At 40.7% G+C, this 18,281-nt stretch overlaps 1 protein-coding gene across 1 annotated transcript; it reads right to left on the bottom strand.

Annotated features, from left to right (window-relative positions):
- Positions 1-205: 205 nt before the first annotated feature.
- On the bottom strand, positions 206-8,754 carry ESM1 (endothelial cell specific molecule 1). The gene is made up of 3 exons (XM_015848746.2): positions 8,168-8,754; positions 4,500-4,655; positions 206-2,299 (listed from the first exon to the last, which is right to left on the bottom strand). The coding sequence occupies exons 1-3, from the start codon at positions 8,466-8,468 to the stop codon at positions 2,199-2,201; spliced, it is 558 nt and encodes a 185-aa protein (XP_015704232.1). The 5' UTR covers positions 8,469-8,754; the 3' UTR covers positions 206-2,198.
- Between the last annotated feature and the right edge of the window lie 9,527 nt (positions 8,755-18,281).

Below are 18,281 nucleotides of genomic sequence, written 5' to 3' on the forward strand. Positions count from 1 at the left end.
AAGCCACTTGGGCACAAAGTCACTCTGGACACAGGCCATTCCTTAGCTCTCGGCTTCAGCAAAGAAAAGTCCCTAGCAAATTTACCAAGTGGATACAGACATTGTGAAATCGTTTCTACGGATTTAGGAAGAAAACTGTACCTAGTCTGTAGGTACAGGCTATGCAGTCACCAGCAGTATTACTGTTAATGGATAAACACAACGGTGATGCTTTCAGGTGTTTTTTATTGAACAATAATAACACATACTTTTTAAAATCAACCAGCTTATCTGATTTACATTCAAGAACATCATTTATGACACTTGTAAAACAACAATAACATATGCAAATATTTACTACATTCTTTAAATAAAGCAATTCAGTCTGCTGAAAGAGCATGGATTGGATTCTGCTCTCACTGAAGCTGTCAGAAAATGGCTTTTGATATCAATAGTTGAGTATGAATGCATTTTCCCATAAATATCCCACAACAGAACTTCTCCCTCTCAGTTCTAGACATCCAGTACAGGTTAAAATGTGGTATCTGCTAGTTTGAGATTTGTACTTCCTGGATTATCATGGACCCATGCTGCCATATTGACGTTTGAAGTCCCTGGCGGACACCGTCCTTTTGCTCTGACACAGTGTGACTCAGCGTTTCCCTCCCAGGTAAGCAACCTGCTTTCACTGAATCTGGCTTTGGATCAAGGTCTGGACTTCTTAAAGGCTTCAGAGTTTCTCTTGGTGGTAGTTATAAGGTAAATTTTCAGACCCTTCTCAATACCTTGGCAGTGGTAATCTGTGCTCCTTCTTTCACTGAAGTCACTGTCAAAGCTCATATTTTTTTCAAAGTGAATATGCAATTCAATTCAAAGTGCATTTCCATTGAGAGTTTTCTGTCTTAGGAGACAATTCGGATCTCATGTATCACAGGTTCATTCTGTTACTCTACTTTCACTTCCTTTATCTCAAGACCCAGTCATTTCCAAACATATTAGAAAACCTATCTTCATGTGGCATTTTGTGCTACAAATACATAGTCCAGTTTGGATTGAAGGATGGATGCTGCCAGTTCCCAAACACACTGACATATATAAATTATACTGACTAAAATGGGGATGCTTGCTCATGCATGTAAGAGTTGAAGGACTGGAAATCAAACTATCACAGAATCCCAGAATGGCTGAGGTTGAAAGGGACCTCTGGAGGTTGCCTGGACCAACTCCTGCTCCAGCAGGGTCACCTGGAACTCTATGAGCTGTAGCTGCCCTCTCACTTAACTGAGAGTTCAAGTTTTCCCTATATCTGATTGGATGAGCTACAGTAGAGTGGCAGCTGAGCAGCAGCCCATAATGAGGATGGGGAGAATGAAAGTCCATTTGCTGCCCTGTGACCTTGGGCTTGCTCTTCCCCAGAAAACTGAGGCATTGCTCTAACAGCACCAAAACAGCTGTTTTATAGAAGCATACACATTTAAATAATGCCAAGCAAATTCTTTCTTGTCTGATTCTTCTCTGTATATCAGTATAATTTACTGAGTATGCTTTTCTTTCTACAGAATTGAATTTCAGAAGTCCACCTTAATATTGTATATGCCTGCAGTGTTTAAGCAAAGTTCTTCATGATGTATAGATTTAAATGTGTTTTCTCCCTGAAAAAAGGCATATTTATCTCCAAGTAATTGTCACCAGACTTCCAAGAAGCAGAAAATTATCAGTGACTAACACTGGTTTATTTAATTCACACCACTGAGCTCCTCCTCTGTTGTTATTATTCTGTCAGTGTGACTCAGGGGCATTTCTTTCTATCCTGGGATTTGTTGACATCCATTTTTATTACCTTGGCTCCACACCCATGGTTTCATTCACCCAAACGGTCAACAGAATTCAGTGAGAGCTTTCCTGGACTGAGGCTGCAAAAATGGGCTTTTGATATTATTTAAATGAATTGTGCTCTTTTTTCAATATTACTATACATTCAGAGATCCCCAATGTTTCTTTCTTCAAATACTTATCAAAACAAATATCAAAAATCATATACACTGTACAGTCTATTTTTAAGTAAACATTTTTCTCATGAAAAACAGAATCACAATTGGCCTGCAGAGGTTACATTTTCATATGCTATAGATTTAGTTTGTTCTTAAAGTGTGTTGTTGCATATTCAATAATCTGTAAGAAATGTGTTCTTTTCAAAGTCTTATTAGCACAAGTAAATATCAGCGAGGATTTAGCCACTTCATCACCGGGGTGCGAATTGCTTTCTCCTTAACAAATTCCTCTTTTACAGAGTTGCCATCCCCTGATGCCATGTCGTTATCTGAAAACAGAGTAATAAAGTAGATTTCATGGAAATTAGATGATTAGAATAGTTTCCTACAGCAACATCTCTGGTTTTAGGAGCATTTCAGAAAAGTCTCAGCTGACAATAGTTTTTGCAGGAATTCAGCTGAATGCTGCCAGTTATCTGGTCACAGAATTTCTGCCAGATTGTGGAATAAGACAGATGTGCCTTCTAATAGTCTAAGCAAATGCAGGTGATATGAGTTTGGTTTCCAGCTCTCACTGTAATGCTCAAACATGACATGGAACCTGAGCTACGCTCAGACAAGGCCAGCTGGCATGCAACAACTCAGTGCATGCCATTAGGCTCTTGTACAAAAAAACAACAAAAAGTAAAAAAGAAAAAAAAAAAAAAGGTAAAATATATCCAGTTTGCCTACTGGAAGTGTTTCCTGGCTCATGCTGATTCCTGAGCTGCAGCTGAGGTTGCTTGCAAGGATTGCTGGCCCAGGGCAATGCATGGCAGCCACTACCCTACTGTTTGATGGGGAAGGCAACCACACTGTGATACGCAGAAACACGCTCTGGAAGCCTTAAAGTCCTCAGGGTAAATGTAGGCATAATGCCTTCATGGAATACATGGGCCAGAAACACCCAATTAAAATACAGAAGCATCCACAGTTGTTTTAATTAACCAAGGTTCTGCTCTGAATTATACAGCCACCTCTGAATACCAGTGCTAAATTAAACCTTGTGTGATCATCCTATGTGCAGAGCACCTGATCTACATCCATCCCACTTTTGAGGGCTCTATGTCAGAGTAACATTTGTGTGGGTAAAAAAGTCCCACTTGTTTCCATGGGGTAAGAATTTCATCCTGGCTGTGATAAAACATTATGCACTGAGGGTGCAGAACGTTTGGGACAAAAGTGAGGGAAAAGGCCTGGAGGCACTAATGAAAAAGGAAGCTCTGGAATATAACGTGAGTATGATATCTGGAATGCATCTGAAAAATAAACTAATTAAAGTAAAAAGAAAGGAATATTTTCTTAATGATGTTTTAGTGTGTCACCCCCTCACCCTCACCCATCATTTAAAAAAAAAAACAAAAAACAAACAAACAACAAAAAAAACACCACCAAAAACACCAAAAAAACTGAAAAGGTGAAAGAACAAAATCACAAAGGAAAATCAGACAGGATTAGGACTGATCCATCTTGCAGAGTGTTCTGAATAATCACTGTAAATATAGTACAGGCATAAGGTCAAGCAGTTTGTTACTGTCTAAGCTTTTCTAAACAGGGAGTGGAAGAAACATGACAGGTATCAATGCTAAAAGCTCTGGATAGTTAAAAATAGCAAAAGAAAAATCAAAACTAGGCAAGAAAACTGCTGTTTAAGGAGAAATGAAATTGAAAGCGTTTGGGGTGAAATCCCAGAGAAGCCACCAGTTGGTTTAGAATTGAAACTCTGATATTTATTTAAAATCTTTGCACTGGCATTCATTTTGACTGGTACTTGTGTTTAAGGTAAGTATTGTTTGGTTAGGTATACCTCAGTATCATCAAAAAAATAAACAAAATGGCATGAAAAGTTAATGCCAGCTTTAAAAAATGCAGCTTTCACTTCCTCCCTCCTCAAATATTTCAGTTTTCCATATGTTCCCTTTTTTGTTGTTGTTGTTGTTTTATTTCCAAATAAAAATATAAGTCTGGAAAGATCAGCTACAAGTTTCAGACACAATCCTAAACATCAGAACTTATTCCAGAGGTACTGTGATTAATAACTAAACTAAAGCATTTCGTTAAACAGGCCATTGACATCTAGAAATGTAGAATGCTCTGTCTTCAAGGGGAAAAAATATTTTAATTTTACCATATATTAGCTGACAGTGGCAATGTAATATAACAAAATCCTGTTTGGACTTCATCTGAGCTGGCTGGTGCAAGTCCGTGTGTATCCTCCCATTGCACAGGTGACACTGCACTCTTAGTGCACTCAACAGCTGCACAGAATTTTTTGCATGTTAGGAATGCTGACTGTTTTTACCATGTGTTACTGCTCACCTAATTCCTTGCCTTCTGTTAAAGGAACTGCTGATCAGGGGAAGCCTTCTGCTGTTAGCTCTTTGCACAGCTCCACCAAAGTACAACCGCTCATGCAGAGCGCACAGAGCATGCCAGTAGATCATGTGCAAGAAGATTTCTGCTGAACTCAGCAGCCCCAGCAGGTCTTACCTGTGTGAGAAATTATTTTTCGTCGATTTGGAGGCTTTGAAGCAGACAGCTGAAAAAACGGGAACTTCAGACACTTCCCAGTGACTCTGTCACAGATGCCAGATGGACAGTTGCAAGTTTTCCTGCACTCCATGCCGTAGGTACCGTAGGGACACTCTGAAATAAAAAGCAATATAACAAAGTATTCTTCAGTGATCGAGGTGAGCTACCAGTGCCCTCAATGGTTGTCCTGACTATGTCGTTAGAAGTGGAAAACCTTTTAGAGGCAGCCAACTAAGCCTAATGACGGCATATGGGGATGCTGACCATTTGATACAAGTATCTTCAAGTTTTAACAATCACAGATTTTCCTTTCCTTATGCACATTATATACATCATTTCTTTTCCTGTAGCTTGTTTACAATGTGCTAGTCTTCACTGTAGTTTTTAAAATGCAAATAGAAGGCAATTTGTACACATGAATATGCAGTAATCAAGGCTGTCCTTAGAGGTTTAACACTGCATTTAGAAAAGAATACTTCAGAAAGCTTTTGAGTTCTCTTCTGGGGTATAAGATCACCTGGTCTGGAAGATTTGCAGACTTGCTTGGGGTGCAGGAGGCCACAGGGAGCTCTCCAGGGTGGCAGCATGTCCTCACATCCCCAGACATGGGGAGCACTCCTGGGAACATCCCAGTATACATGCAAAGAGCTCCCAGAGAGTGGTCTGCCTGCATATGACAAATAGCAATCAGGTGCAGAGGATTTGCCCCATCCTGGGATGGACACAAATTGCATGACAGGGGGTTGCATGATGTGACTTTGCTACAGTGCATGTTTTCCCAGAGTTGTGAGACCTGCTGTCACAGTCCTTGTCATCCTCTGTGTTGCTGTTCATATCTTTGCAGGACCAGAGTTCAAGAGATAACAACACAGAAACTCCAGCACAAACATGCCATCCCCGAATGCTCTAGCAAGAGGTGAACCTAAGGGACATGTGCAGTGCGCCAGAAAAAAGGTCTACATGTTCAGACTATCTTTTCCAACCCAGGAGCTGAGACCCAGAGTGTTTCCCATTCTAGCCCTTGAAACAGATGGGACCAAAGACACAGATAGCCCAGGCTCCCACAGCCCCTCTCCAACACCCCCACAGAAGGGCAATGGCCACAATTAGCTCTTATAATACCTCCCTGTCATGTTCTTCTGTTCTACCCCATTTTGAGCACTAGGACCTTCCAAGCCAGACCTGGTTTCTGCACATTTAGCATCCCACAACAGGTTTATCCTTCTCTGACCAGTCTTCTCTTGAACCAATGCGAATATTTGGTTTTTCTATACAGCCTGGTGTATATGAAAAATCAGGAAAATGTGCCAAAATGAAGCCAACATTTTACAGTTCTCCATGTACCTGCTGGGCACTTTTCCAATAAGCACTGGAGATCCAACCAGTTCTCTGCTGGGCATTCCCTGCTGAGCATCACACAGTGAATCATCAGCTTGGAGCATCTCACCAAGTGTTCATACACCTTCTTTCACGTACAGTCTTTGGTTTGCTGTTTGTCCACATAAAACAAAATCTAAGCCTTGTAAGAAGTAAACAGTTTGTGTGTGCACAGTCCTCCCTGAAGGATGAGCAGGGCTGACAGCACACATCCCATGAAGCCTTAATCCGTATGTTGTGAGTGCTCAGTTACTCAGCTCAGAAAGCTGGGACCCAAAGCTGGGCACAAGGGAATGGAAATTAGCCCAAATCCAAGGGACTATGCAATAACCCTGGCACTGATGATGCTCTTAAGGTCTGACAAAAATGGGAGATTTTAGTCAATTTTTCAGTTTGTAAGTTGTGTCTGGCAGGGACCTGCTCCTGCATATATTACCAGATAGCTTGCAGTGATTTAAGGGAAGCAAGAGTAGATTCTCACTGTGACAGAAAGGTATCTTAGTAATAAAAGTGTAGAGCACCAGTCTTCATGGACTGCTTTGAATAATAATGACATTGCTGCTGATAAGAATATGGAAACCCTTACAGCACTTTTAAGATAAGAACCACAAAGAACATGAATCAATACTCAGAGAGCTGCTCTGAAACACACTGTGCATGTTCTACCCATCCCAGAACTCAGACACTGAAGAACAGAGAGTTCAGGCTTTTTGTCCACTATCTAACAATAAATTGGTCACAAGATATTAGAGAGAATCCAGCCTCCCTGACTCCAAGAATTACTGCAGAAGTCATTGAAATTAGTAGGTAATCTGCTAAAATAGCTGTAAATGGATACCTAAGTTAAGAATACTTGTCCCTACACTGATGGCATTCACGTAAGTGCAGAAAGAGACTGTGCTGTCTCTGAGCAGAGATTAAAAATGAAATTAGAAATGAGCCCTGTAATATTAAGTGCAAATGTACCTATGGGCAATACAAGTCTTAAATACTGATTTACAACTTCAGCTCCAGTTAGGCATTTATTGAGAGTATTTTCTTTTGTTTGTCAGATTTACTTTGTATTTTCAACACTGCCTCCAAAATTCTGCTTCAAAGATTGAGATCTCATCTCCCTCAGAATTTCTTTTTCCATTTTTAAGTGTGCCATTGAAAGATATTCATTTGAGGACAGTAAAGAACAGTTCAAATAGCTGTTAGAACAATTTGAGATTATGGTACCATGCACTACAATACTTTTAGTAAAGTGAAGATCAGTCAGCTATCTCATGAAAGTAATTTTGGTGGGCACACCAAAAACATGGCACTTACATGCAAATTCTACCCGTTAGAAACAAAATGAGTTTTGAATTTCACCTTCAAATATGCACATGCATTCACTTTCACATCCCCGTGTAAATAAATGCATGCTCTGTGTAAGTCAGCCTGAATGATTTTTGCAGTGCCTGGTCCTCAGTCATGCCTTTCACTATGATTATTAATACTCCTACCATTTAACTGCCACGATGCCTGTGTGTTTAAGGAAGTTATTCAGAGGCATATCTGTATCTACTCACTGAAGTGGCACACAAATGCAGGAAAACTCATTGCTTTCATGCTTTGTAAAGCATTATTATTAATGATTTATTTTAAAAGCTTTCTCCAACCTCTCATCAACCTAATTCCTTATCTCCTTCAGAAGACTCTCATTTTTTGCATGAAGCAACGATGCACTCAGCTGGATTTTGCCGAGCTGATGAGAGGTGCAGCCTGCCTGGCAGCAGCTGCAGGCAGACAGAGCCCACACCCTCCCACTCCCCATCTCTTGCCACAGGGCTCTGTCTGCCCTGACCACATCCCCAGAGCAGCTGAACACCTCACAGGCAGGAATGAATAAGACACAATGTTCTCCGGCAAGGTTGGATACACAGGATTAAAGTCTTTGCATGCCACACAAAGTCACCATGCAGCTCAGCAGAGGGGTCAGGACAGCTCCTGAGTCGCCAAAGTCTGAACCACAAATCTTATCATCTCTTCACACAACCTATATTCCTTCCTCACAGATGTCCCTGATCCCAAACAACGCTCTCCCATCAGTAAGCCTGGCCCCTCCTACATGTAACACCTTCTGATAAAGGCAGGTATCTCCCACTTTCCTCTTGGCTAAGAGATGAGTTGGAAAAATCTCCTTTTAACCTTCCAAGCAGGAGGCTACACATAGGCTGCTGTCAAATCACCACAGTGGGTGCATGCAATGCGCAGGTCATTACCTTTGCAGATACCAAATTCATCACCAAAGTCATCCTCCTCAGTGTAAAACTGGCACTTCAGCCCCGGGCCACACTTGACACCATCCATACCCGAGACCGTGCGATAGCACGTCTCGCCCAGCACTGCTGCACACACCCGGCAGCAGCCGCAGTCGTCCAGCACCGTCCGCTTACAGCGCAAGGTGCTTTTGCATGCATTACTGTCACAAGGCTCGGGGCAATCGACCGCATATTTCGCACTCCAAGCAGCTCCAGCATGTGCAGGCATTAGGAGGAGTGTGAGCAACAGGAAGCCCTTCATGTCTCGCAGGGGTCAACGCTCGGTCCCAGGGAGCAGGTTGCAGTGTTCAGCCCGGCGTCTGGTGCAGAGGGAAGCAGCGGCACAGAATCCAAAGCAGTAGCTGCACACATCAGCCTACAAGTTTATGAGCTTTATACAGCGTGTTGCCCACATGCTGCACCGTCGTCAGCTTCCTCAATCCGGCAGTGCTGCTCCTGCCAGCCTCCCTTGTTTCAGTTTATGAAATCCAGGATGAAGGTTGGATTAGCACTCTACTGCCATCCAGGAATTGAAAAGCCTGAGCTGATGTAATCTGTTATGTTTAGTTGGTTGTTTTGCATGAGGACTGAAAACTCTCACATCCGTCTCAAATGCTCAAGGACGACTGCCAAAAGGAAAAAAAAAAAAAAAAAAAAGAAAGAAAAAGAAAAAAAAACAAAACACCACACAACTGAAAGAAAAAAATAGAAAAGAAAAAGAAACAAGAAGGATGCATACCTTCCTTCAGGCCAACAGCTGCTGGCAGCACCACTCTGCCCCATGCACACAGGGAGCCAGGGAGAGCATGGTGGCTGTCCCACATCCACGGTGATTTTGGGCAGAAAAATCTGCACTCTGCCTTTGAGGGGAGGTGGACAGTTGTTGTAAAGTGCAAAATGAGATCATGGCAGTTAGGGTCCGAGCTCAGATATTTCAGTGATATTTTTCCTGCCTGCTTGAAATAGTACTTTATAATTGGTATTTAAGTGGCGCTGAGCTAAAAATCCTACTCAGAGGGTATTGCTAGAATAAGGCCAGAATGAAAACAGCATTCTGTGGGCTATTCTGCAGGAAACTGCGGAAAATGAGATGTCCCTAACTCACAGACCAAGCGGGATCCTCCATCCTCTGCCAGCACTGGTCCACAGCTCCAGTGCAGATCAGAGGGAAAAATACCATGTCACCTCCAGTGACTTAGACCTGTGGGACACCCCGGTGATGTTCCTGAGTGAAAACAGGGTAAATAAACAGAAAATAAGCCTCAGCTTTCCCCCCATCCCTCTTAGACTCTATTCACAGTGCCAAAGCCTTGACAAGAAACAGCAAACAAGCTACAAGTTCAGTGAGACAGATGAGCCACTAGAGAGATGGAAATTTCTGCTCCAGAGAAATAAAGATCTGCAGGAAAGGAAAAATGAAATAAGCCTGATCATAAATAAAACCAAGAACAGCAAAAGTTGCTGCCACTGAAGTTAGTGGGAAGGGAGTCAACATAAACTTGTATGTGACCAGCGCACCATTTGGGAGTCCTGCATCCCGCTTGGGCTGGGGATGCTGCCAGGAGTTTGCCAAATAGAAGAGAGGTCTGGAAATATGCTGGAAACACAGCTGATAAGGAAAGTCTTCTCCTGATGAATGCAAATGTGCACTGACAGGTTCAAAACAAAATGCTTAACACTTCTTTCTTATGGAGAGGACGAAAAGGACAACATGCTTTATGTTGCATTTGAAAGAATTTTCTTCTGGTGTACATGGTTATAAAAGCCAGGATGGGATGGGATAGTGTTGAGTAGGGTTGGGTGGGGTAGGGTAGGGTGGGATAGGATAGGATGGGATGGGATGGATGGGATGGGATGGGATGGGATGGGATGGGATGGGATGGATGGGATGGGATGGATGGGATGGATGGGATGGGATGGGATGGGATGGATGGGATGGGATGGGATGGGATAAGAAGTGAGGGGGGAAGGAAAAGGAGGGGAGGTGTGGAGGGGGAAGTAGGAGATTTAACACATCAGTAAGGGTCTACATTATGGTAAACATTTGCAATAACTATATCCATCTTAGTAGTATATAATCACACAAAATACATTACTGCTAAACACTGCAGCTGGCAGGCAGAGGCATGCATGCACTAGCTTGTAACTGTTTCCACATGTAAGGCAGGATCACAAGCAATGAGTTTATACTATAAAAACTGAAACATTAAAGATGGCATTCCACATAAACTATGTTTTATTTGCAGCCATGAAGTGATGAGTAGTAGCAGGTGACCGTAATACATAAAATCCTGTGCATCTATCCTCTGGAAACACTACAAGCATGGAAGCGAGGTTGTAGCTGAGTCTGAGGAGGAGCAGAAGTGTAAGGGGCAGATAGATCAGAAAGGGCTGTGTTGTTCCTGACCCCATCACAGCCACAGCTCAGCCAAAGCAGAGCATTTGCCATATCAGTCCCCTAGCTTACTTTGCTTGGTAAAGTAAGCCCAGAGAGCAGGACACATCCTCTGTGCACTAAATCCTACAGGTTTGGAGCAATGAAGAGCAGGAAGACTCTCCACCCAGTCACCCTCCTAAGTTAATTTGCATCTGCCCTTAAATTCACTTCTGCTTGCTCATTAATGGATAACAGAGGAGTGTGCAGACCCATCCGCACTTGAACATAGGCATTTATGCCTGATAGTGAACACAAGATGGTAAAATCCTTTTACATAAATAAATTTAAGAGGCAGTCTTCATGTGAAACACCAAACAAGATCTGAAAGGGCACCATTTTGCGTTTGGGTTTCTCACAGGGAAAATGTCCTAGGGAGATGATAAAGAAAAAAATTACACACAGATGTGGTGAGGAAAAGAAATTGTAAAAGAAATCAGCACGCTTCCCTAGCAACAAGCCAATATTATTTGGAATAAAATGGAAACTCTATTCTGTGCTTGGAGGTAGAAGCCAAAGTAAATTATTACAATGGATCAAAATATACACGTAATGGAAGAAAACAATACGAGCAGATAGAGGTCTGGAGTATACATGAGTGTCATGGAGGAAATAATGATCTCCAACACTGTCCACTGACCAAGTGGTGAAATAAATCCAGTGCTTGCTCCCTCTGGTTTTAATGTTCCTTTGTTGTTTTACCTGTTGAATCCATTAAGCATTTCTTTCCAACGAAAAGCTTGAGCCTGTAAAGCCCTCCCTTGAAAACTGCTGCAATGGGAATTAATGAAGCTTCCCTAGCTATCAACAGCAGAATATTTGACACCATTATTTAACTTGCAGAATAAATATACTTCAAAACTGGAAGATTTTCTGGATCAGATCATATCCGTGCTAAAAATTTTTCAAATTTACAGCACAAATTGGTGCCAATTTACATCATAATTACATCACCATGTAATACGGTGTTTGCAGAGAACTAAGTAACCACTGCTTCAGCATCAGTGAGCAATGAACTGCAGTTCCAAACAAGTACTTCAGAGTACAGTTTTTCTACTTTGTTTGCAAAGAATCCACTTCCGAATTTGCTTGGGAGCCTAGAGTTTGTATTTGTGCCCTTGGAAAGGTTTAACAAATCTGTTGAAGATCACCATGAAACAACACACTTGGTGGTGCATGGATGTGGCTGATGCACAGGAGCAATCTAACCACATGGGCAATACTCCAAAGCTTAGCTCAATTTATTCTGTAGGCAGAATGTCAACCTCTTCAACTCTAACTTAAGTACTTTGAATACTACAGTCATCCAGTCTTTTGAACATGTAAGTTGCGTTAAACAGGAAGCATTGTACCTCCTTAAACACTGGAAAAGGTTTAACACGTGATCCTTGTTGCTGATTTCCAGAAGGCAGTCCCTAAACTAAAAATATATTCCTGTGCATTCCTGAATGATCCAACCTTTTCCTAGGCTTCCTTTACTAAAAGCAATAAGCACAATGCAGTACGACAAGCTAAGATTCAAAGGGAAACACCAAAAGGAAGCAGAGCTGCAAAGTCCAGAATAAAAAGCCAGAAATAGGAAGTAAAAGATAAGAATCAGGAAAGTGAGATAGCAGCAAGGACTCCCCTTTGTATGATTTCTTTTCTTGTATCTTTTCAATGTATTACTAATTACTCTTTGTTTCGACTGTAGCATGGCAACCTGGCTTCACTTTGGTAAAAATAGATGTTTTGGGACACTTCCTACTTGGTGCAGACAAGAGGTATTTACATCCTTTCTCCGGGCAGACCAGGTGATATGAAGAGAACAGGGCAGATTGAGTACCATGGGCTTACCTGCAAAGAGCCTCAGCTACAGCAGCTACAAAGAATATTAGGAATATTTTTGCATGTAACTACACACAGAAGTAAGTGGCATGCCTAGTCTGGAGCTGAAAGCCAAAGTGGATGTGGGAGCAATGTAGTTGCACTTTTTGGTTTTCTCTCAACTAATTTACAAATGAAGTCAAATAATTTTACTCTGCTTGGAGAGCATGTATAAGAAACAAGAAATATCACAGAGAGATGGAAAATGTCTACTACACAGTAACAGTGGTCAGTGTTCTACAAGGCAGACAGGTCTAGATTTGTCACATGCAATAAAAAGGCAGCTTAGAAATGGGAAATCTTAATGAAAAATAGATTAAGATTCCCTTATGCTGAAATCTTTATTTACAATTTTAAAATCATCTGTGTTTCCAGAGAGAGAGAAAGGCTTTTCAGCTCCAAGATCTCCACTGGAATTTCTTGAAAGTGTAAGGAAGTCACACACCTTCTCTCTAGTTCAGAAAACCCACCTTTCTGAATTTAATACTAAATTTGACTGATCCACCAATGCTCAACATTCACCACCCCACCACCCTATAAATAGTTTCATCAACAGCTGTTTATCTTGTGAGATTTCTACTATCAATTTAAATCATTCTGATCAAGCCATGTGTCCATCTTGAAAAAAGGTTTTCCATGCAGAAAAACAGCTCCACTATTTTCCAGTTCTTGAATTCCAAGAATCTGAGGAAAAAGTCTTGGGAATGATCTTCAAACATCCAGTATCTTCATAGATTAAAGAAAACAGTACGTAAATGATGATTCTTTGCATGTTTTACATGGGGACAAGGTGTATATATTCTGCCAATATTGTTTGTAGTTTAAAACCTTAATGCAATAGAGATTTTGTCCCCTCCTATTTGACATAAGTAACTGATCCAGGAATATACACTGGTTGCTCAATTCCCACACAAGTGTTCACACCAAGCTGAGAATAATTATAATTTATAATTATAAAACCACTCCTTATACATTATTGTGATTTCTCCTTTTCTGTACTAAAGTATGTTTTTGAAAATGTTGTTGCCATTAAAGAAGTATAATTATCTTACAACATCCCTGCGAAAGACTTGACTGTGCTTTATATACGGTTGAGACCTGACTAAGTAGCTGTTTCCTGTAGTGAATGAGAAAGCTATTAAAAGCTCAGCTTATGTTGTACTCCTTGGGATGATAACAAGGTCTGTAGTCGTATGTGTAAGATGATATTATTTATATTACTGACAGAGTAATAGCCTTTCCACTGGCAGAGAAATAAACAATCTGAACTAATTCATTCAGATACACAAAATGATCAAATTTGTTTCAAATTTTTTTCTAGCAAAAAGTCACTCTTCCCTTTTGTAAGTACCCATCTTTGAGGCATAAATATTTCCCAGAATAATAAGGTGACCCCAGGAAGGCCATAATAGGACTTCAGCATCTCCTCACTGATAAAACTGTAGGAAAGGGCCAACTAAGCTCTAACAACAGTGATACTATTACAGAATCTTCCACAGGGTCGCATGGGTTTTCTTTCCTTAGGATGAGGTTTTTTCTTTTAGGATGGTGTGTTTTTAACACAAAGTAAGGGAAGGAATGATTGCATATAATCTCTATTAGAAAGCAATGAGGAGTAACATCTGTACTTTGATTAGTTTGTGTTCCATTAAATAACAAAACTGACAGAAAGCTTATAACTATAAACCGCAAACCGAAGAGTAGCCTCATCATTTCCAAGTCTATTTTAGCTCAGATCTCACTACTTTCTGCTTCCCTAGTATACTGCTACAAGAATGAATGCTCCTATCACCATAGCGTTACAAGTGTAGAACACAACCTGGTGTTCTTTTTCAGGCAAATTCTCCTCCTGCTTTACCTTGGACTGACTATTGAGAAATGACCGTAGGCTGTACTAGATGCCTCCTTCCCCAGTCGAATAGGCAGTTGAAGCCTGTATGTTTTCTGAAATAGTTTACAGTCAGAAATACTTCAATCAGAAATAATACTCAGCCCCAAAATGTTATGCTCTTGATGCTGTGTAATGCGTTGAGGGTCAGCTTATTATGCGTCTGTCCACTGAAGTTGTCTGGCTGTTGGGTGAATGTGGGTTACCTCGTCCTGCCTGTCAAGGGGCTCTGAAGGGAGCTGCACAGTGCTATGATTTTTCATACCAGGTGCATATTCCCCAGAGTTTAACCAGTGAAAGCCGCATCACCATCAGCATGATGGGCAATTTCATTGTCATTTGAAGGCGTTAGGTGTTTTGTATGAAAGCTAGTCATCCTTCCTTTTAATCATCTGCTTTTATCTGGTACAAAGATAAAATGTTGGCAATGACAGTTTGAGATGTGGGTGGCCCAAGAAACCTAAAAATTACATCTTCCTCCCTACATGATTTCAGGATAACCAGTCAAACAATCATTTGTCATTTACTCATTTAAATGAAAATAGTCAATTAACTACTAGTGACGTGTTGTTTTTAATGGCAAGAGTGATTAAAGTAACAAATTTTTTTCTTCATTTACTTTCCTCTCAATTTTAATTATTGTTTATCTCATTTTTTATGTGGCTGCGAAGAGGCCTGATGATTTATTGAGGTAAAGGTTTTGTAAGAGTGTGTCAATAGGGCAAGGCTTCTTACTTTTTACACCCAAATGTAGGTACAAATGAGACTTGTGAAACTCAACCATTTACGCACTGAATCTAATCTGTTCATTTGGAAGTTGCTAAGTTCTATTAGTTCCTGTTCTAATTTTTATTAAAATAAGGGCATTTTTTGCTCACATTTCTCACGTAGTTTTCTCTGTGTCATGACAATGATGTGGATCTTACTAGAGATTTTAGATCCAAGAACATTTTTCAGGTTGGTGGCAGGCTTGCAATGCAGGTTTCACAGCTGAATTCAACAGTTTTGAATAACCTGGGCCACACTGAATTGAATTCCAGATACATTTAACCTTCTTGCATTTTTCTATACAGTGATCATTGCAAGGGCTGCTCTGAAAGTAATGCCTCCTATTTTATTATGTTGGCCAGTGATGTCAGAGGCAGGTGGTGGTTTGGCAGTAGAGGCTGAATTTTCCTACACATATGCCATTACTTGTTGCTGCGTAACAGATGGCAGCAGAGGGGCAGCCTGACAGAATGGCGTCCGACATGGAAGTGCATGTGAAGCAAAGATGTGCCACTGGATTCCTCCACTCTTCAAAAGTGGTACCCATTGACATTCATCAACATTTGCTGGGCATTTATTCAGACTAAACAGTAGATGTGAGCATAGTGAGGCAGTGGGCGGTGTGTTTCAGCAGTGGTTAAAGCAATGTGAAAGACAAGCCATGTTCCAAATGGCCATAAAGATTTTTAATAGTGTGACATAAAGGCTTTAGTTCACCACTTGTGAAAATGCACAGTTAATACCCATAACAATGCTGAAAACATAGTGTTTTGTACTGAGAAATTACTCTATCGAGTAGTGTTGTTGTGCTTTTTTAGTCTATTCTGATTGCCATGGAAGTAAATAGAAGACATTATTTTCAGAGCAACTCGCAGACATATTATTAGTAAATCCAAAAAGAATTTTTTCAAGTGACTGTAGAAAGTATCTGAACCAGCTACCAAATTGTTAATGACACGAGAATGAACTTTGGAAACTGTTACATAGTGTTAAAAGATACCACAGGCATATTAGCATCCCTTGCTATCATTTGCCAGCCTATGTAAACTGCCATATTTAGACTTCGAAGGGGTCCTCTTTAATTCCTTTTGGTAAATATCCAAGAAAGTTATCTTGAAAATCTGATGGCTTTGTTTACTTCAGTTTTGCTCTCTAAATGTTTCTTCCTGATGCCAGACTGAGTTGCCCAGAAGGAAAGTCACTTACAGCTTGCTAACAGGCAGGTGTTTCTGTAGACAGAATATAAAACAAAGACATTGAAAAGGAGCTGTGAAGGCAAACCATGCTCCAAACACATATGTTTTCAGGAAGCAACATTTGTTGACAACAGATAATGGCACCTTCTGTATTGACAATTAGAAATTTGTTAAAAAAACAAAAACAAAACAAAACAAAAAATCAACAGGATTCCCACATTCAACATACAGTGCACATAATATGCTGTCAAAACAAGTACAAAACATCAGTCATTGCTGCCCTGTACAAAGGTGAGGCAGCAGAATTGGCTCAGGACTGAGAATAATCAGCACCTACATCCCTACGCAACACATGAACACGAGTTATCAGCCCCCTCTATTGGATAGAGAGCTGTTAGCCATATGCTGGCATCCTTTGCTCCATCATGCTGCCAGACATTGTATGGCAGTGTCATATGTCCCTGGTCAGCCTTCAGGGATGCTCCTTGTGCCTATGTAACAGCAGGCATAATGTACTCCTTATGATACACCCTTAACTCGAATACCTCCATAAAAACAGAAATAATTGCAAATATAATAATGAAAGCAACCTTGGCAAAAACTAAGTGAACTTAGACAAGCTGCAAGTGCAAATGTAGATGGAGTCTAGCCCTGGCTTAGGGCAGAAGGATTCCTGGTACAAGACTACATTAATCTACTCAGAATTTCCAATAAATATTAAATATATATATTAATATATATTTATTAATAATAATATAATAATATGTAATATATATATATTTTTTATATATACTTATTATGAGGGAACTCATCTTGTACAAGTAACCAGTATCAGGAAACGTAAGAGCAATGTGAAAGGGAACACCCTGACAAAAACCTAGATGTTAGTGTTGGGCTGTGACAGGGTAAAAGAAGAGAGTTCTTCTTCTGGAGACAAATGAAACTGCAAATATTGTGCTGGAAACAATAAATGTACAGTAAACTGCATCGCTATCTGCTGAAGATGAGCTCCTCCCAGTTTCTTAAGAATGTGAGGTTACTTTTATCAGGCTTCATGCATATCTGTTATTACAGACCTGTGATGTATTTGGAGCTACTTTCTGTGGCTTTCCTGTTCTCAGAACATTTCTGAGAACCAGCCAGCAGTGGTTTCAGCAGTGACACTAGTGGTCAACCTGTACAGTCAAAATTACTCCATGTTTCCTAGAGGTGTATCTATTCTTTATTGCAGAACAGTGTGTGATTCCACTGCGTGCTTTCGCTGTTGCTCATAAAATGCAGAATTGCAGAGCATTTCGCATCCCCACTTCAAAACTCCCTCTGCGCTGCCTGGCAAACACAGCACATGTCCCAGAGGGGCTTGTGGGCAAGCACTCAGACGTGAGAATCTGAGCCACTACTGCAAGAAAGATGATTATCACCTCGCTTTTTTCTTGGGTGGGTTGACTGCCCACAAAACTTCTGCACGGTTACATTCAGTTTTGTGAACCAGCTTGTTGGATGATCGTGAAGAAACTGTTTTGTAATATGGGATGCTAGTACTACTGGAGTTGAATATTTGTCTTTGTGCCTGTTGCACGGGAAGACAAGGTGCTGATCCATCCACCTGCATGGAACCAAAAGCACACAGTCTTACAGAAGCAAACACTTCTTTGAAAGCAGGACAGGGCCTGATATTACATGTCACCAATACATGATATTACAATCACTAATAAGGCATGACTGTGAAGCAACAGATATTTTTCTTTGGTAAAACAGTGCTTATGAATGTCTGGTAAAGAGATACTATCAAAGATCTTATTATTTAGATGGGTGTCTGATTGTAACTCCACACATTCCACTTAAAGAATTATTTATGACCTCTGAAAATGAAGCTGGGACTATTCTAAATATAGATTTTTTCAGCAATTGAGAAACCTGTTC

Source organism: Coturnix japonica, chromosome Z (assembly GCF_001577835.2).
Source record: "Coturnix japonica isolate 7356 chromosome Z, Coturnix japonica 2.1, whole genome shotgun sequence".
Classification (NCBI taxonomy): domain Eukaryota; kingdom Metazoa; phylum Chordata; class Aves; order Galliformes; family Phasianidae; genus Coturnix; species Coturnix japonica.

Bases quoted from the DNA above. Each gene is read 5' to 3' on its own strand.
- ESM1 (XM_015848746.2), bottom strand. From the start codon at position 8,468: ATGAAGGGCTTCCTGTTGCTCACACTCCTCCTAATGCCTGCACATGCT. The intron at 4,656-8,167 runs GTAATGACCTGC...TTTTTATTTCAG, and splicing joins TGAATTTGGTATCTGCAAAG to AGTGTCCCTACGGTACCTAC. The intron at 2,300-4,499 runs GTAAGACCTGCT...CTCTGTTTTCAG, and splicing joins AAAAATAATTTCTCACACAG to ATAACGACATGGCATCAGGG.